Source organism: Lichenostomus cassidix, chromosome 3, assembly GCF_008360975.1.
Source record: "Lichenostomus cassidix isolate B80296 chromosome 3, HeHo_3.0, whole genome shotgun sequence".
NCBI classification, from domain to species: Eukaryota; Metazoa; Chordata; class Aves; order Passeriformes; family Meliphagidae; genus Lichenostomus; species Lichenostomus cassidix.
The window spans coordinates 89072008-89093258 of NC_139483.1; the positions used below are offsets into that span (position 1 = coordinate 89072008).

Below are 21251 nucleotides of genomic sequence, written 5' to 3' on the forward strand. Positions count from 1 at the left end.
CAAAGGCAAATGATCACACCAAGAAATGCTGAACCCAGCCCCTACACTGGATCAAACATGATTGATCACAAGGACACAACACTATCCTTTTTCCTCTCCAAATGATTCAGTAGGTCAGAACGGAAATGCTTTGAGGGCTGGAGGGAAGAATTGCTCATATGGAAACTGGTGAGAAAGGGAAAAAAAAAGAAAAATAAAAAAATCACAGTACATTCATCCTGTAAATAAACAAATCCAGGACAACTTCTACCATACTGGAGACCCAGGACAGACTTGTTCCTCCAGTGGCAGTAAGTAGTTACAATTGCAGGAAAACAATCTTGATAAATTTCACCTCTGTTCAATGGTGGGGTGGTCAAAAGGGGAGGCAGAAAGCTGTCTAACCAAGGCCTTAAATCACCCACTCAAAAAACCTCTCCTGTCTTTACAGAAAGGGCAGGGAAAGAAAATAAATCAAAATAAAAGAACAAGGCAACTCTCAGTGGTTGATTTGGGCTTTTGTTGAGTGGTGTTTTGTTTGGTTGGGTTTTTTTCCCCAAAAGCAGTACACAGAGGATGGTCTTTTTACTCATCAGTGCAACATTTTTCACCACATGAAACCCTGGCAGACATTTTGCCAAGCTTTCAGATGGCAAGTCTGCACTGTGTGAGGGGATTTCTTTTTCCTCTGCTGAGGTTATCTCCTCTGACTGCCAGAAATGCTCAGACATCCCCAGGTACCACACAGCCAATGGCATCATGTTCAGGGCTATAACAACCTTCCTGCTCACAGGGATCCCAGCTGTGCCTTGCTTTAGAAGCAGCTCAGATACTGATCCCTGAACAGCAACAACTGACAATAGCATGGGGCACTACACTGATGCCTACAAATTCTTCCAGAAGGATCGTGCCAAACCCTATACCCCTTTCTGGCCTTGGCCCAGGACTTAAGGGAACATTTAAAATGCCTGCATGGTCCCCAAGAAGAGCTTAGCTCCTGGAATTCACATGCCTTCTGAGCAGGGTCTCCTAAGATCAAACACTTCACCTCAAAACTGTTTTCCTTCTACCACAGGGACTGTTTAGATGGCAATATCACACATCCTCCTTTTTTTAAGTGGTATAGCAGCCAGGCCAAGCTTTCTTCTTGGGCCCAACCACTAACAGGATGGAAAATGTTCCTGAATGCTATGAAACAAACATTATCAGGAAGTGGAAAGTGGTTTCTATGCTTGAAAGAAGAAAAAAGCTTAAGAAAAGAAACGTTATGCATTTGTGGTCTTTTGCACAACAGCAGGACTTTTCTTTTGTGCCTGTATTTTTCTCCCATTACTTATTTAATTTGCCAGAAACTAATAAGGAACTTGCTTAATTACACCTGGAGGGAAAAGCATTATGCTGCTGGTATCAAAGGTTCCAGAGATGTTGCAGGAGGACTAGGAGCTGCAATGTGTTCTTAGGGAAGAGGCCATGGTGCACTTGTAACATTCAGTCTTTCTGTGAAAATGGTCCCTTATCTAAGAAGGATCAGAGGTCTTCTCTGATGGGATGTGGCAACCCGCCTGGGGAATACGCAACAAAACCAATCAAACATCTTTCACCCATCCCCCAGAAGGAAAGTCATCTGCCTCAGGCCAAGATACTCCAATACCATGTGTGCTGTTAGGTATGTCAGATGCCAGGAACACACATCTAGCAATAACTGCTCTATCCTGGAGTAAGTGTATAAAGGGATGGAAGGCAGGAGACTGCAGAAGCATTTACATTGGTGTTCTAGCTCAGATTAAAAGGATGTGCTTTTGAAGTAAGCTTTGAATTTGCCTCCATGCATGATCTGTATTGTGTCATCAAGCAGTGTCAAACCACAAAAACAAGATTCCTCACAAAGATGAATTCCCAGAGCACCCCAACATACTGCAGCCTCAGGTGGGTGTTAGTCCATAGGAACAGACCACAGAACAAGCAAAAGAAAAATCCTAGCCTGAAGTGTGTGTAGCACACTTCACAATAAGGAGATTTGCTTGTCTTTCTAAAACAGGAATTTTCGGGACAATAATCTGATCCCATGAGTACCCTCTGCATACCTCTAACTAGAGCTATGCAGGTATAGTCCTAGAGCCTTTGAAGTTAAAGAAAATGAGAAGAGGAAATGAAAGGCACCTAATCTTGAAGTCAAATCTGCCCTCCACATAACTCTGCTAGCACTGTTGAGGATAGGAAAAGTTATCGCCAATCAACAATGGAAGTCTACTAGTTAAAACAGCTATTTATTGTTCAGACTCCCAAGGGGACGTTCCCATCACCTATATCTGTTCTGGATGGCTACAGCTGTGTTCTTATATGCCAGAGCCCAATCAATGACTTTGTCTTTTCTTACACAAAAGAATACAACACTTGATAGAAACCTCCAGCTGAATTGAGCTTCTGCCACCAACTGATTAGCAACAAAGAGTAGAACACTGGCCATTCAGCCAGATTTAGTCTTGGAAAGAATGCTTCTGGGATTAAGTCTTCAGGTATGTATGACAGGTGCTGCATTACCTCTCCTTCTAGTTAATGCTTTTTTGGATCCCAGAAACAGAAAAAGCTCTCTGCAGCGTCTTCAGGTCAACAACACACCTGTTTTCAACTTTCATTCTTTTTAGTGCAACTACAATGCATGGAGAAAAAACACAACACAGAAGCACACCTGCTGACTTCAAATCCCTGTACAAACAGGGCATTCGCACAAGCTATTATCTATGAGTGACTACATTAATGGCTTTAAAAATAATTTTTAGCAGCAACATTTTTGAAATGTGCCTGTAATACGTAACATATAAGATGGTGAGGAAATTCACACGTAACGTGTTTTGAGTAAGACACAACAACTGGTTTCATGACAACCTTACCCTGTACTTCATGAGGAGTTCTAAGATGCCAAATCCTATGGAAGTACAAAGGAAGAAACAAGACCTACTTGCAACTACTGAGTGCAATTGATAGAAAGAGTTCCTCCATTTCGAAGCCATGCCTTCAAGGCAAGGTTAGGCTTACAATTCATGCAAGTGAACTGGTTTAGAGGAAGAAACTACAGAGACATATCTCATTTCTAAAAGTAAATCCATTCATAGACCTACCCCAAATTGCAACAGTCCGTAATTTTTGAAAGGACAGCTATCCAAGACCAAATAGCTTCTTCACTTTGAAGACGAAAGGCTGTGAGGTTGTGAGTTAGGCCTCTTTGTGACAGGCTGAGAGCAGCAGATCAGAGCACAGCACACGTTTTCTGTCATCTCCACACTATGCAGAATCACAGAATTGTTTAGGTTGGAAAAGACCTTGAAGATCATCAATGTCCAACTGTTAACCCAGCACTTTAGTCCTCAAATACCACATCTACACATATTTTAAATATCTCTAGGGATGGTAACACAGCCACATTGCTGGGCGGACTGTCCCAACCCTTTCAGTGAAGAAATTTTTCCTAATATCCAATCTAAACCTTCACTGGTGCAACTTGAGGCCATTTTCTCTTGTCCTGTAACTTGGGAAAAAGAGATCAACCCCCAGCTGCATACAACCTCCTTTCAAGTACCTGTAGAGAACAGTAAGGTCTTCCCCTCAGCCTCCTTTTCTCCAGACTAAATCACCCCAGCTCCCTCAGTCATTCCTCATAAAACTTGTGCCCCAGACCCTTCACCAGCTTAAACTGATAAATACATCATCTATAAAAGTTCCTATAAACTGAGTTGTCATTAGTGTGTATTGATCTTATTTCAAGTAAGAAAGCAGCAGTATGAAAGGACTCGGATATTTCAGTATTTATTGCTAATTATTCACCCCTGCAATTTTTCAGAACTAATTTAACTAAGTCAAATTGGACAGTGCTTACATGAACATTACTGTCATTCACTGTAGAATAATATACAAACCGTCACATCACATAAGCTTCAAATATGCAGCCTCACGTTATCGTTGTCCAACTCTATTCCTCAGTGCTTTCAGAGTTTTCTTCATGATTGGTGCAATTTCTTCAATAACAACAAAACAAAGAGACCAGTTAGAATTACAGCTATGAGCAACTTCAAATGGTATTAGTATAATATCAAGCATATATTAGTAGGCAGCTGGTCAAAACAATTAAATTGACAATCCTAGGAAATGCCACTTACTTTTGGTAGGCTTCTTTCCATCTTGAATCATGACACCTGAGCTAGAACTTCTACTGTTGCCAGCAGGGATCAGATTTGATAACGTGTTATTTCTGTCTCTCATTTCTGAAATCCGTGTTCTTTTGAAACAAGCAAGTAAGAAAAACATTAGCATTTGATATCAAGCTACTATTTGCTTTGGCTCATTTTGAAAAAAAACCCCAAAACCAACAGCCTGATTGGACACCTTTAAGAGACTTTATACATTTCAAAGTCATAGGATAATTCAGTTTAGAAGGGGTGACATGATTATCTTGACATATGATCATCTTGTCCATTTTAATTCTTGTCCAAATATTACATTTAGAAGATTTTATGTCTCTCACTAGCTTTAAAATTAAATTATCAGTTTGTGACAGATCAAAATGGTCAGCCATACCACTGTGATTCATAACGCCCTGTGTTCTAGTTTGCACCTTGTGTTTATTTTCCTCTTTGAACACAGGTGAACTAGCTAACTAGCTCATTGACAGAAAAAGAGGGCAAATGTTTAAAAAACCCTCTGTAAATATAACTAACTAGCAAAAGGCACAATAACTAACTAACCTTCGTGTCAGAATCCTCAACCAACAAGACAAGACAGACTGAGGCAGATGCATATACAGAACTGATGCCTCCTGCTAAAGACCATTAACCCAACACAGCATTGCAGCATCAGCACAATGTCCCCAGCATGACCAGCCCTGTACTGCTCAGAGCCAGCCACTGAGGATTGTGACAGTGCTCAGGTACTGCTGCATGCCGAGTGCCAACTAAGTGGTGGCCTGCTAACGATCTGCCTGTCTGTCACAGGATTTTTTAGCTCCGGCAAGACCAGCTCCTTAAGTGAGAATTTCAACTGTACAAATTCTGCAGCTTAAAAATCCAATAGGTCAAAGCAGTGAAGTTAAACTCATCATGCCCAAACAAACCCTTTGTTTTTCAAGGCAGAGCAATGACCCTCTTACAACTTCTTTCACACAACACCAGCTCTTCCTAACTTATCATGCCTGAGAAAAAAAAAAGTCACGCAAAGCTAGGTCTACACCATTCAGCTACAGGTCCAAAGATGACTGGAGCACAAAGAACATATGTACTTGTGCAGTACTGCACTTGAAGCACCTAAACTGGAAAGGCTGGTTTGTCAGAATACAGAATCAACCTCCCAGACAGCAACTGAAAGCTAAAGCGCAATTCAAAGTGCCTTAAGCTACTGCCTTGGTGGGGGACTATCTTTTCATTGAAAATAGCAACAGTATGGAAAGAACCTTGCAAATCTCACCAGCTAAAGGTGAAGTTATGAAAATTCACCTGGTGTAAAAGCTGACTTTAAGAATATTCTTACACCCAGGCTGTCCTTCCTGACCCATACTACAACAACCTTGAGCAGCAAGGCTGTTCAACTAAGCTTCTGAAATTCACAGGAAAAACAAAAGAGTATTAAAAGTTCCTGAAGTTCATTCTGGTCAGCTGTATCACACCAGGCAGCTGACTGGGATTTTATCAAAGCAGGAGAACATGTGAGGCTACTAGGCAGGTTTATAAACCCAAAACATCAACAATGGAATCGCCCTACGACGCCAAGCGGCTTTAGTGCAATCTGGAGAAAAAAAACAGTGTCCACTCATACTCCAACTGGGAGGGTGAATTCAGACACTTTCGAGAAACATGCAGTGACAATGAACACAGGGCAGAGGAGTACTCAAGAATTAAAAGGCAGGTTTGTTTCTAGCCAGTAGGCACCTAAAAAAAGGAAAGTAAATGGAGTTATTTAGAGCTTTAAAATTATTTTGCAAGCACACTTTTGAACTGACAAATTAACAAACAAACTCAAATTAAAGGCATAGCATATAGTACTTACTTGCACTTCTCTGTGGGATGAAGCTGGATGACAGGTCCTGCTGTCCCATGGATTTCCTGCTGTCGGCGAATGTTCCTGGGTGGTTTGGCTGCACCAGTCACATAAGCCATTTTTACTTGCCTGCCTAATACACAAGCAACAAGCAGAGGATACGTGACTTTTCATGTTCTTTATGTCTAAAGCTCTTTGCATTGTTGCTTAGGATCCTCAGTCTAACCAGCAAGGTAAGGTTCATCTAATGCAAAATATTTGCAGGATATACCAACGTATTGTATTAACACGTATTTATTTTTTAAGCGACTTTTAAGAAAAACAGTGTTTGTTCTTGACGATTTCTCCTATAAGTACAGCATTAGTACTCGCTGCAAACAACTCACTAAACTAAACATATTGTCAGGAACAGCAGAAGAGACTTTGTTTTGTAAGTGGAAGAGTTAACCAGAGATTTTACCTTTTGGTTTCTCAGACTGAGCTGAAAGAATATTTTTTGTAAGGATCTTCAGTTTTTCTTCTCTCTGATTAAACAGTCTCAAGTACATTTCACGCCAAGACTCATATTCCAGAAGGCTCTCACTTTTAAAGTCTCTTTGGCAGTGTTTCTTCCACAAGTGGTCAGTCTCTTTTATAAATGTCTAGTTTGAACACAAGATATCTTAAATCAGAGATTTAAAATAATGTTTTCAAGAGTACCTCTTAGCTGAGCCTGCAGACACAACCCAAACTCCTGGTGGAAAAAGGTACAGAAGAAATCCCACCACACATGCTGACACAGGTACCCACACCGTGGCAACACCATGCAGGGACATTGACTTCTGCCTGGAAATCACAGAGCTTCAAGCAGCAGAGCTCTACACTGGAGTCAGTAAGCCATGCTCACAGGCTAGGCTTGTGTTTACAGCACAGGCTCAAGCCACTCCAGCTCTCAATCCTCAAGCACGCAGAGGAAAGGCTAACTTGTCCTACGAAGGGCTACACACTGAGAACATCAATGTCCAAAGGCATCCTGGAGCTCAAGTCCTAACAGTGTAGATAGAAACCTACCACACACATGAAATTCACCCCAGCTATTTTCTGACTGATATGCATTGCCGTGTTCAAGTTTCTAGCTTGAAAACAGTTGGTTCTGACTTTCCCAGCTATTTCAGTGGTAAATACTATGGTCACCTGTTTTTCTTTCTTACTTTTAGAAACAGAAATACTCTTCTGTACACACAGTCTTTCACTTAGTCATCAGCAGTAATCCTCCTGATTGTTTTAAATCCTGACACTTGGGAAAGGGAGACCTGATAATGACAACTGAATTCAAAGAAATTAGTACACAAGATAGAAAACCAGTGCAACCCATGGAATTGTTAAATTTGGGGAACCACAGAATTCCACAAGGCAGAATTTACCAGATTACATTTCTCTATTCGAAACAACTGTTCTGGTGTGCAACGTGTTAGCACAGGCTCAAGAATTTCAAAGGGCACACCTCCTGCTTCTTGTAGCACTACAAAAGAGAACAGTACTTTCAGTACTCTCACTTACTTTACTCAGTGGGTAACACCACTCAGTTTAAAAATAAAAATACAAGTGAATTTTAGCAAGCACTAACAGAACATCCTATGTCAGGCTATGAAAATATTTATATATCAGCAGTTCCATACTGACTAGCAGTTATACTTGAGGATGGATTAAGCATCTTTGAATAGTCATTGCCCTATCTTTACTCATATGCATCACTTCTCCCATCTGCCTGTGCAAGGATGAAGAGAATGTCTTGATAACAACAAACATGGGGGAGCAAAAGTTTTGGTTTATAGTTTATAGGACATTATTTTAAGTAAACCTGGACCTTTAAAAATGGTAAGCTTTCAAAACAAAACTAGATTTTAGCACAGCCATCAATCCATTTCTGCAAGTGCCTTTCAACCTGCTCCAAGCCACCATTTGTAGGGAGGGACAATAAATTTTAGTAGGCCAGTTGTTGGCACGGAGAAAAATCTCATCTGCTTTGAGTCACAGCTGCTACAAATCCCCTGAAGTACTCACAGTCGATATTGTTGAGAAGCGTGCGGACGCACTGTTCATACAGCGTAAGCATCTTCGAATGGCAGACTGCCTTAGAGCCAGAGTAAACCTGCATTTTAGAGTTCAGTCTCTGTCCTGTGAACTGAACTATCTCATTGACTTGCTGGGCTGCTTCTACAACAGGTGCTGTGGAATCTGAAAGCATAGCATCAAGCAGGCTTTACAACGCTTTCAACATTCAGCTCTGAGATAAACACAGCTGGCAGGTCACATATATTACTATTTCTTGAAATATGAAGTTACTGCATTACAGTTTGGGGCCCCTGCATGTATTGTAAATTGCAGAAGTCCATTCACCATCCTCTAACACCAAGACAATCTGTACACTGCAAGTGAGCTGCACCAACTCAAAGCAGTCTTGCATTATTTATCTCCAGTCTACATAAGCTGTATTCACACCTCGATTACTCTGTTACCCATCTACAGCACCTTACTGATCCTTCTAACTTATCTTAGAGAAGCCAGAAGCTGCAATAGCAGCAATGTTTCAAGATCCCAGTGGTATGAAACCACAGAAACATCAAAAGAGCTGCTAGGGGAACCTAGGGGAACCGACACTATATCACCTACTTACAAAGATGCTAGTGGTTCCTATGCCAAAGCTACACCTAGTGCTTCATATATTTGTTTTACCTAAGATAATTTTTACTAAGTCTTGGCCTGCTCTAAGGTATAGTTGGGAATAAAGATAAATGGAGCCTGTAGAACTGCCACTTGATTATGCCTTCTCTGTGTCTGTGGTAACTTTCCACAGTACTCCTTTACTCAGCCAGCCATAGGGAAGGAAGGCTTTATAACTCCCTTCAGCTTCAACATCATTTCCACATGATGAGAAAGTGAAAGTGAGGCCCTTGTTTGCCATGGACTGATGAGCTAGCACAGCTTATTAGAAAAGGAGATAAAACATCTCTACACAGAGCTGTAAAAACCTGCACTATTTCACATTTATCAGCCATGTATATTACTTACCCATAAAGTCTGCAGCACATGGGGGAGATGATTTTAAGATTTCTGGCAGAGTTTTAGGTAGTGGAGTATTCAGAAGCTCTTGGAGGGATGCCATCTTGGCCTGTGCATAGTCAAGGATACATTGCATCAACATTATAAATTTGGGGTTAAAATAAGCTACAATACAGCCCCAAACCTTTATGCAAATCCAAAAGTTAACCAGGGTTGTAGAAAAGACACTAAAATCTACTCACAGGATTATTTTTCAGTATATCCTTTCATACTCCACTTACCAAGGCTATACCACAAAAAAACTTAATGGGACATCTGCAATTAGCACACAGAAAAATTAAAGAACAGAGTAGATATGTAGAGCTAATGGGTTTTCAGATAAATCACTACTGAGGCATGAAACAAAATGAGACAAAACTGCAAGATGACAGAAGCACAATTCTAAAAGACATGAAACAGCTTTATACCTGGTCCTATCAAGTCTCCTAGATCATGCTCAGTAAACCATTTAGCCTAAAAGGTTCACAGCTAACCCCTTAAAAATGGATTTAAAGATGCAGCAATCTGTTAAGTATGGGTCCCTACAAAAGTATCACGTGCAACATCTAGATTGAGTCTTAGGTGTCCCTCCAACTGTAAGTCAGGCACTTACAGCCCAAAACTTGCATTCCCTGCACTTCATTTTAGCATCTATAGTAACTCTTCACAACTGCTTGAATATCTGAAATTTCTCCTCTAGCATAAACAGTTTACATTAGAGTATCATACATAAGCCTCTACATTAATATTTCCCCATTTGGGACAGGAGATACCACATTCAGATTGCAGATCTTCCACAATACAAAAAAGCCTGAAGTTTTCACATCACAGTGAAGATATAAATCTGAAGATAACTATAATTTTCAGTGCACAAAAGGTCTTCACTTGAAAGATATAATTAATATACGATTTCACATACACATTTGCTCAGAGGAGCTACTTAAGATTTTTGCATTTCAAGAGACTGGGACAGCTCAGATTAAGAACATGTATAATCTAGTTTTATACATAATACTGTAGTTTACTTAAATTCATTTAAAGAAGGTTCAGTTCCACTGCAAACCTAAACATTCACTATTAGAGAACCACAGCATCTGACAAAAGGACTGTGCTATACACAAAGAACTGCAGCAGGCACAAACCGGGATGGTCAAGAAAGGAAAAAGATGGTCATCTTTCAAAAGGTAAATGCCTTTGCGTTTTACAAGTCAAAAGCAGATTAAATGATAGGGATCGAACACTATTGTAATATTGGAAATAATGCTAAAAATACAAGTAATTTAATTGCAAACTGTCAGTATCTTTCCCCCCCCAATTATTGTAATTACTGGCAATTGCATTGCAGCTGATGCAGAGTTATGCAATCTGTTCCTTAAAATAAATACAGATAAAATTCACTGAAATTGAAAGTCCAAAGCAGTTGTTTGTCTGCTGTTTATCTACTATTATCTCAACTCTGTAGTGGTTTACCTTTTTACTGGGAGTTTCTGATTGATCACTCTCACAATTTTTTACATCTTCCACTCCCTCTTTTGCCTGAGAAAGTTTTGAAGTCTTTTGTGGTAATAAACTGTTCTTCTGTTCACTGCACTTCTTTGGCCATGCACGTGTAGGACAAGCCTTTCTCTTTCTTTTGTTGGTATCCTCATCATAGGTAAGATAAGATTCAAAAGACATAGTAGGGGGCTCAAATTCCTCATCACTAGATGATTTGGCTTGGCCTTTTATGACACGATTTTGTTTTGGTTTCTTCACACGTTTAGGATTTCTCTGTTTGGAAGCATCCTTACTAGGCTTTTTCTTCGTGGGTAATAAGCCTTCGCTGGCTGCAGAGGAATGCTGCTGTTCTGAAACTTTCTTGCTCTCTGTGGAGGTGCTCTCTTTGAACTTGCTTTCTTTAGGCTGAGAATTGGTACCCTGGGAAGCATGCTTAGAACCACTGCCTCTACATTTTTTATTATCACATTCTTTTGGAGACTCAAAATTTGTACTTTGATGGGTCTTTTCACTACAAATACACTCCTTATTCAACTTCTTTGAAATGGCAGAACTTCTAAAGGCCAGTACAGATGTTTTGGACTTCTCTGAAGGTTTAATCTCCTTGGAAACAGAAGATTTTGTCTCATGTTTTTCTTTTTCATTATTTTTTCCTCCCCTGTGACCACTGCAACAATAAAAAAAAAATACATCCCATTCTACAGCTGATGCTAAATTCTTAAACAGTCTGGTATTCCTGTATTAGTAAAACTAAAAGCATAAAGTCACCCTGTGTCATAGTTTTATGAAACCCAGAACTTTGTTCTGTGCTATTACTCTTCCATTATCAATACAAAATCACAAAGAAGCTCTTGGGTCCAGCACTGCTAAATATTGCAACAAGAATTGACAACAAAACAAGTGGAGAATAGGGATATAACCCTGAGTAGAAAAACCATGCCTGGCATACTATCTGCTTTATAACATGCTGGATACCACTTTTCACAAAGGTTCCCTGCATGCTTTATAAAAAAGACATGGTGTTTGAAATAACTAGGAGACAGAATTTACAACATGCTCTGTAGGTGATACTGATTACAACAGGTCAGCCTTTACAATTTGCTTATCACAGGTTCTGGTATTTTACTTTCCTGCTGTTTGAATAATTTCTGATTTAAAATGCACTATTTAGTCAAACTGATCTCTTGGCTTTCCCAGCTCAACTGTCTTGAACTGCTGGAACTCTGCAAAACATCTAAAGCAGAGTGGGCCTGGCTGTGGCAGTGGTGGCTGCTTCAGTCTCAGAAGAAACTGAGACTTCTCTTCACTGTGACTCCTCCAATGGTGGAAGCCCCCCGCAGTCCACAAGAGCATTGCAAGAAAAACATCTATACACCCAAATCCCTGGAGAGCTACCTCATTTATCCACCACCACCTCTGGAAAGCAAGAGCAAGTTTCCCTACTGCCTGAAGTGCAGAAGAGTACCCATCATGGTTTAGTGCTGCTTGCACCAGCTTGGACCTAAGAACTTGTGCCAGTCAAAAAAGCAGATGAAGTCACAGTGCCAGCTGGCTAGTTGACTAATACTGGTCTGATTGTTTTCCTCATATTTTATAACTGCATTCTCATTTCTTCCATTCAATTCACATTCCAATTCAATGCACATTTGTCATTCCAAACACCTTCCTAAGTTTCCAATCTGTATTTTAAAGTTACACTACAGTATAATTAACTTTTAAGAAAAAAGTTCACACCTACCTTTTACTTTCTGGAGAAATAAGTTGTTTCCATTGTTTTAACAGACTTTTAGCTACATTCCCAGCAGTGGCATGCTTCCTAAAACTGTTAACTGTTTTGTCTATGCCAGTTTCCTGTTGAAGATAGTGCAAGAAAGATGGGTGGAATAAATCACAACTCTAATTCCAAATAAAATCTCCTCTAAAACTGCTACAAACAGTATTAGCCTAGTGTTCAAGGAAGTCCTATGGCAGCCAAAGAAACAAATGCACTCTCTATACTGCAAATGGAACTGAAAGTGGTAGTTATTTATAACCAAATATGGGGAACAAAATGCAGCCTTAATTCATAAAACTAAGAGAAGTAAATTTCCTTCCATTAAATATACATATTTCAGGAATTTCACTTCTCTCAAATGCTTAAGCCCACAAAATGCCTCAATTCAAATTTCCTTTAGGCTTACAAAGTACATTTTAGCATATTAGAGAGCATATATGTTGGGCATGGTGTAATAATGCATGTCAACCAGCAATACAGGGCAGAGGAGTTAGGGGAGCAGAGTTATTTTCACAGTATCATTGCATCTTTAAGTCTCACTCTAGGGTGTTTTGTTTCAGGAAAAAATAGCTTGCAGACTTTGAGTGTTCATAGCATCACAAGTGATTTTCATTCTGTATTATCAGGAAGCATCTCTGTTTAACAAACTCTCACTATTAAGATGCACACAAAATGTAGAATTCAGTAAATTCACTGCAACCTGTTAATGCTCTTGCTAACTAGTGAAATTATACTCCTGTGAAGTGTGAACTATACACACATTACTCCCACATAATCAGCTCAGCCCCTAGAAAGGACTTCCTTAAATTCACTTCAAGTATATTTAGCTATATATAATTTGAGCAATCTGATTTGGTTAGTCAGTTATTGCAAACAGATGGAAGAAATCTGGTGGGACTATTTCATAAAATATGTGGAGCCCTCAGCTTTAAGACATCACTTTCCTCTATTTGACTGGAAGGCTTCCATCAAAGTCTGTCCCATTACAAAACATGCAAATTTGCTGGGAATATGAATCATCTGCAGAAACCCTTTGCCATTTTAAACAACTAATTGCAATATGTGATTATGTATTTTTATTGGAAAACAAAATAAATATTACTGCTTTCCAGTAGAAGTCTGCCTGTGTCTAGGCAGGCAAATGCCTTTGCCCGAACAGGCTATCCAAATATCTGAACAACTATATTTTTGCTCTTACTCAAAGAATTCTCTCACAAAACCCATATTTTATTCTTCCTGAAACAGAGACACAATGCTTGTTATAGCTAGAAGCTTCACAGGCCAGTGTGACAATATCTAACACAGAATTTGATAGGAAGCAGCTTGAATGAGTATAAAAGTCACAGGAATGCTTACTTGGGATGCCTGTTCTTTAAAAGCACGAAACTAACTTTGAGCTGCTAATAAAAGATGACAGTTAGACAACTGACCTAAAGAATGGTTGACCCATATTTGCCTTGTCTTAAGCTCTGACTGAAGGCAGTGTAAAGAAACCAATTTGATTAGCAAAGTGTCCTCTATATGCTCAGTTTCTTGCTCAGTACTATCACTGTTGACATAACACTGCACTTATCAAATTGGATGACCTGCTTTTGGAAAATGAATCTAGCCAAACCATGATATAAAGTCAAAATTATAAAATGCAAACCACTTCTACAAATGCACACTCTTGACATTTACACAGTAATTCACTATAGAAGAGTTTAATGTATTATTATTATTGATCACTTACCAGTAGGATATCCAGCGATAAATCCAAATCCTGTAGTACCTCAAGTGTTTTTATAATCTGGAAGGAAACATTAGATTTATCGTTTTAAACAAATACTAGGAAATACTATTCTGTTCTTCCCATTCTCATTCACATGTTTACTCCAATAATACACAATAGTGTTAAAAAGAACATCCAGTAAGTCCTAGAAAATGTAAGCACTCCTTTACTGCACATCAGGGCAGTGTTTGCAGTCTGTGCTGTGAACCAGTAAGGTCCTGCCAACTCCCAGTTCCAGTAACATCAGAAAATCCAGTAGACAGTTTGAATTTATGCCTACAGAGATTACAATAAAGATCAATAACACAGTAGTACAGATATACATATATATGCCTACTCATCCTGTAGCAGTGGCCCTCCTTTGCCACACTGCCAATAGAAAAGCTACATTATGCAAAGCCACCACGCAAAAATCAGCAAATCTCACAGTCAGCAGCACTACTCCATCAGTCCAGGCCAAGAAAGGACAACAGAGCTGGTGGGATCGCAGATTGCACAAAATAAGGTTTTGAAAACATAACTGCAATTTGCATTTTAAACAAAACAAGCTCAAGCTAGAAGAACCGTTTTCTTTTGCACTGTCAAAGCTTACACCTGTTACAAAACTCAACATTTCCATAAAAGCAGGAAAGATTTTTTCACATACAAACTGCTCATCTTCCTATAAGAAGAGTTTTAGTAACAAAGAAGTCTCATTTATAAGCAGAGTATAAATTTCTACAGCAATATAATCAAATTTCTTCGGCAATGGGTTATATACCTGCACCCTGGGGTCTTGCAGCTGACCATACACAGCAACTTGTCTTATTCTTCTGTCATAGTTTAAGAATGGCACCCCCCAATTTAGTGTTCCCACTGAAACACTCCCAACCACACACATGAAGCTATGACAGAATTAATGCACAACTGAAGTAGCAGCACATCATAGGGCTTTCACAAAGCCTGAAATACTAGTTACGTTTTTCAGATCATGGACACTTCGAAATGTAACAGTAGGAACACAAAACACATGACCTAGAAATCTTTTGACTACAATAACAGCTATATTAATTAAAATAATTGATGAACTTTTATTTATTATACCAGATACTGCTTCTGAAATGGCATTGCAGGAGGTGGAAGAGGTACTAAAAATGAGTAGCAAACTTGAAGACAATTTACAAACTGCACTCCAGGGATATATTACCCTACTGTTGCTCTAAGTTTCATTGTTCCTATAATGCACTAGTAGTGGAATCCCACACTTGACAATGATTTTCATTGTGTTCAGTGGGCTCTATCTATATGCCTGGCATGCAGTTTTTCTGTAAATCATCCACCCTGCAACAGTGCTTTCGAGTCTAGACAAGCACAGGAGAAATGCTTCACAGCCTGGGAAAATGTGAGACAAAGGTAAGATACACCTAGGACCAGAAGTAACAAATAAAATCTCTCCCAAAAAGTTCAGCTAGCAACAAAATGACAGGACAGGTACCAAAAAAAAAAAAAAAGCTTCCTCACCATGCTTTCAGAAACAGCACAAAAGCCATATGAAGTTCTGCTTATCTTGAAGGTAAGGCCCTCCCCAAGAAAAATAGTAATTGTTCACAATGTTAACATAGTTTCTAATGCTTGAGATGACCAGTGGCAATTTAGTTCACTTTTATTTAATTAAAATAATATTTATCCCCATTGATTTAATTTATTTTGCAAAGAAAAAGGAAGTAACCCACTGCTGACACATTATATTGTGATATATAATATGACTAGATAATCAAGCAGTGCAAGCAGTGCAAACTACTGGGAATAAATCCAATAGGCCAGAGACAAACCTATTTGTGTAAGAATACTAAGAGATGTTTTCAAGATACAAAGAGAATAGGGGTTTTGAATAGTTCCTCTTGATGGATTTTGGACTAAGTTAATTCATAAAGCCAAATTTATTTCAGAAGAAAAATTCAGGAAGCAGGCAATTAGTATTCATGCAACTTCAAACCAACAGGCTAAATTACAAACGTACCTAGATGAAAAGCATGTTCAAAAGCAGTCAACACATTTTAATGAAAAACAAAACTTCCAAAGTTTTCTAAACTGAAGACCACACATTGAGTACACTTTGGTTACTTGCAATGTATGTCACATTTGGAAAATTAAGAAAAATAACACTGTTTCATTTAAAAAAATTTTAAAAATGGATCAGACACTGACAAGCTTTTTAGAAGTGATATCAATGACTTGAAAGCAGGGGAATCAGCAGCTCTGCATGTACAGGACTAGTACGAGACTGTATTCTGTAACTGGACAAAGTAAATGGCAGCATCCACCCTGTTGGTAGGAATCACATATCTCCAAGTTCTTGTGATTTAAAACCAAACTTACTTAGTCACAATCAGAAAATAAGCAAATATAATTTGTGGCAAGCATCTGTAGCAGCAGAGGAACTCTGTATTTATCCTGTTTGCTAGAGACCTCCAATTTCTCTATCAAAAACAGCACAAATACCAAGGTCCAGTATCTATTGGGCTTAGGTGAAGGCCAGACAAAGGTAAACTGTGAAGCACAAGACACAGCAAAGTCTTTAACAAAACCAGAGCTTGCTAGAAACACAAACTTTGTTGTTATGATACCTATATATAGTATACCTTATATACATTATAATTATTGCATAAAAAAGGCAAAATTAAGTCTGTTCTGTGCAGGCCTTAAAAAGCCAAATTAAGACTGACTATTGAGGCAATCTTTCTCTAACCCTTTCTTTCATCTGAGCTTTTGCAGCCTGTCTGGCTCTTACCTCACTGGACTGGACCTGGTAATTTCTTTACCAAAGACTTCCATACACACACAATACATATTTAACCCTCCACTGGTTTTCAGACCATTTTACCTCACATACCACTATCAGCTACATCCCTGTGGAAAAACTCTTATCAACTTTAAAACAGACTGTAAATTACACAGGAAAATTATGAAGAAAAGTTACCTTTATTTACAATTCCTGGACTAGTCTACATAATTACTAAATACTGATCTATAAAAAAATGATCAAAACCCTTTAGGACTGGGGTTTTTTTCCACACATGACACTCGGGGATAACCCAAGCCTTAGGTCTTCATGCAATATAAACAGGTAAAGCCTTATGGACAAACAGAGCTGGCACACACATACTGGTGTGAGACAAAAGCAAAGATGACAGTAGGAACAAAAGCAAGCAAAGATACACGGAAGAAGGGAAAGCAAGCTTTTGGAAAGCAGAGATCAATGGTAATGAGCAATGGGAAATAAGCATGGGAGCAAACAAAATTGTCCAGAGTCAAAACTGAAAGCAAAGTGGTAACAGATCCCAGGTGCACTGGGATTGGTCTCTTCCCACCACACCAGTGTTGCTCCATCATCCTTCATGCAAGTGTTGTACAGTCTCCTCTTACTTTCCTATCTGAGCTGGGAATCTCAGGAAGGATGGGATCCATTAACAGGTTCCCAGACCATCTGTATTTGGGACTGACAACATTTCTCCACAGTAATTCTTTCCTGTTTTCTCTCTGTCCTCATTCAATTGCTGCATCTCTCTTTCAAAGAGATCTCTATGATTCTACAGCTCGTTCTCTTCTATAACAAAGCCTGTGAAATTACATCAACTTGTGGCTGAGCCAGACAACTCATTTGAAAGAGCACCACAACTTTGAAGAAAACACCTTAGAAAACCCCAACTCTTTCCCAAGCAAATCATCACCATGCCCTCAGCTAACAAAAATCAACCAACCAAACAAAACCACCCACCAAAAAAAAACCCCAAAAAACCACCACCAAAGCAAAACGCAACAGTTTGCCAAAAAAAATGCCTTGTTTTCTTTTCAGCTACTAAATCTAATGATGTGTTAATTACATTAAATGAGCTTTCTTCCAATCATCTTACACAACACAGAAATAAATGTAAATACTAATCACACTCTTTACCTTAGTTCTTTAGTTTCATTAAGTTATGTTAGCCAGAGCTACAGACATTCTCTGGCTGTCTTATCTTTCCAGCTTGGCCAGTGTCGTTTTTAAAAAAACAGTCCCCAGAACAGGACATAATATTCCTGTAATTGTCCCTCTAATGCTATATAGCAATAATAACATAACCCTGCTAAGCTACCCAAAGATAGCATTTACTCCCTAAGCCACTGCAGTCTACTGCAATTTCATGCTCAACTGGTAATACATCAGAGCTCCAAATCATTTTCTGAGTCAATGCTTTCCAAAATACAGTCTCCTATCCTGAGTGACCTATATTCATAGCTCCTAGCTGTGACTTTCCACTGAGCCATGATAAAACATGTGTTTCTCAAATGAATGTTGCTACCACACAGTCAAATTTGGTTTCTAGAAGGGACTCTCTTCATTTCACACAAATTACTTCAGTATGTGTAGCATTTCCCCACAATGCTTGCTGTCTTCTAAATGAAGGAAGATTTCAGTAGCATCATGTCTCAAAGAGATGCCTAATCACTCTCCTACCCCTCAAAAAACCATGAGAAACCCACAACCAAACCCACAAACCAACTTTGTTTCCTGATGGAAACTTATAGCACTTATTTTTGGCAAGCGCAACTGAAATCAGTTTTATGTATTCTATCAGGTCCGTGACACTGCTACTCTAATCAGCATCATACAGAAGCAAGTCAAATGCCTTGAAGCTTGCATATATTTATGACAAGTAGTGTCAGCCAGATACAATTTGAGATAAATTTGCCAGAATGTATCTGCATAATATCTTATTGAGTAGTATGGCTCATGGCACCACCCTTTAATTCTTCATCAGTTACACCATAACATCAGACAGCTGCTCAACGTGTTCCTTGATGATCAACTGCAATTTCACTGACCTTTACCAACAATAGCACAGTACTTTTTTCCTGTACCTTCCCTAGAACCACAAGCATCATTCAATGCCTTTTCTTTCTTTGGTCAATTCTCTGAAAACTCAGTTGGTAGCTATCAAACCTCACACGTTAAGAGGCTTTTGAAATGAACAGTTGATGTTCTGCATGGTTATCAAAAACTTTTTAGCAATTATTCAAGAGTCCCAAGACAATTATTCTTGGTATGGAACAGAAATATTTGACAGCACACTTGCCTACATACACATCTGTAATACTGATTGGTAATTTTTTCTGCACATTTCTAGAACTCTCCTCTTTGCCTATAAAGATCCTAACCACGTAATTTCTATTATTAGATTTACCTTCTTTCAGGAGTACCTTTCATGACTGGCAATTTACAGCTATCAGTTTCCCTGCCCCTCCTTAGGCCCTGTTATCCATAAATACTTCTATTTCACAAGGCACTTTTACCAGGGACAGAAGTGCTGCAGCACCACCATTAGCCCCATTTTATGCAGCACCTACTTGCAGCTGTGCTGCATAAAAAGTGTATCTCCTCCCTTAATGAATCCATATCAGCCAGAGTTGTTCTCATTATTCAATTTAGTTGAATGCTTTGAAACCTATTGGTTTGGGATCACTTAAAAATTAATTACTTCTAGAATGGTTTCTTCCTTTTCCTTTGCTACCTCTTGTTCAAAATAGCACATCACTAATCCCAAGTACTAAAAAACTCAGGAACTATAATATCTGATCATTTGCACAGCACAGGAAGAAATATTAGGTTAACTGAACAGCAAATTAAAACTTCTGAAGAAGCACCTGCAAAGGTATTTACAGTTTAGACAGATATTGCCTACATCACAGGCATTCAAGAAAATCTACCATTATTGGCTATGAAAATCCGTATTTCCTCTATATGCATACACACACACTTTGCAAACACATTGTAGACATGATTAATAGCTAAGCTTTTCATCAGCTACCAAATACAACGCAATTATCACTGCTGCCCCCTGCCTCCAAATACTCCCACGAACTTGTATGAAGTTTTAACGCCTTAGAAACCCATCAAGGTAAATGTGTTCTGTATCTTCAAGGCAAACGTGATCCTCAAAAAAATAAAAATTTTTAAAACCCCAAACCAAGCAAAAACCACATCACTCTTTTGACTATACCTTCTTCAGTCAAGTGTGATTTATTACTTCATGAAACACTGAGGTCAAATTGGCACACGCTGCTTTGCTGCCGTGTGTTTGGGAGTGCCGGCGCTGCTCAGAGAGCGGGGGTGCCTTGGTCCCTCTGCCCCTTAGCCCGGTGCCTTGGTCCCTGTGACCCCCAGCCTGGTGCCTTGGTCCCTCTGCCCCCCGCACAGCTTCAACACCGCCCTGACCGCGCTCCCCACTGATCTCTGCCTGTGTCAGGTGCTCCTGAGCAGCCCTGCCACCCTGCAGGGACTGCTTCACAACAGCTTGGCCCTTCTTGGACCAGGAATGACGAGGCAGGGTGCGACAGCCCCCGCTCCTCTTGGCGTGCGCTGTTAAAACAAAGCAGAAGCACCTATTTCGCACAGAAAAGCTCTTATGAACACAGAAACAACAGCCCAGCGGCTGCCGCGCACGGCCCCCTAGCCGGGTACCTCCGCGGGCTCCTGCGCACAGCGCAGCCGCTCCTTCAGCTCCAGGACCCTCAGCGCAGAGACCCGCCCCTGCTCCGCCATGGCGCCGCCGCCGCTCCGCCCCTTCTCCGCCATGGCCGTGGCACCGGCACCGCTGCGCCCCTTCTCCGCCATGGCACCGGCACCGCCCCCAGAGCGGCTCAGCCGCCTCCAGCCGTTCTTGTATCCGTGCCTCCCGCCGCCATTGGCCGTTCGTCTGGGCCGTTCGGGCTGGGGCTGAGGGCGGCAGCCGAGCTGGTTGTTCGCTGCCAAACTACCAGCAGTAGCAGCGGGGCTGTGTGCTTTTCTCTGCGCCTCAGCAGTAACAGTGGGGCTGTGTGTTTTTCTCTGCCCCGTTGGACGGCATTCTTACACCCAGTGCGGTTCTGAGCAGGCACAGTGTAGCTGGGATGAGCCCGGGAAGCTGCCTCAGGGAGCAGCCTGCCAGGGAACGCCGTGGTGTGCACGGTGCTCCTGCCAGGGCGGCCGTGGCAACCTCGGGAGCAGCCCCGAGCGGTGCCTGTGCCCTGTGCGCCGGGTGGCACACCGACAGTGTCACCTGCCGGTGCACACCTCTGCTGTTCCCTGCGGTACCCACGAGGCGTGGGGCATCCCTGGTGTCCGTG

The 21251-nt window shown here is 40.3% G+C and overlaps 1 protein-coding gene across 1 annotated transcript; it reads right to left on the reverse strand.

Annotated features, from left to right (window-relative positions):
• Positions 1–3760: 3760 nt before the first annotated feature.
• On the reverse strand, positions 3761–21003 carry LOC146440193 (elongin-A-like). Its single transcript, XM_085056650.1, has 11 exons — positions 20608–21003; positions 14088–14144; positions 12320–12432; positions 10555–11248; positions 9055–9154; positions 8047–8220; positions 7407–7504; positions 6464–6644; positions 6013–6136; positions 4134–4252; positions 3761–3992 (listed from the first exon to the last, which is right to left on the reverse strand). The coding sequence occupies exons 1-11, from the start codon at positions 20758–20760 to the stop codon at positions 3931–3933; spliced, it is 1875 nt and encodes a 624-aa protein (XP_084912776.1). The 5' UTR covers positions 20761–21003; the 3' UTR covers positions 3761–3930.
• Positions 21004–21251: the final 248 nt, after the last annotated feature.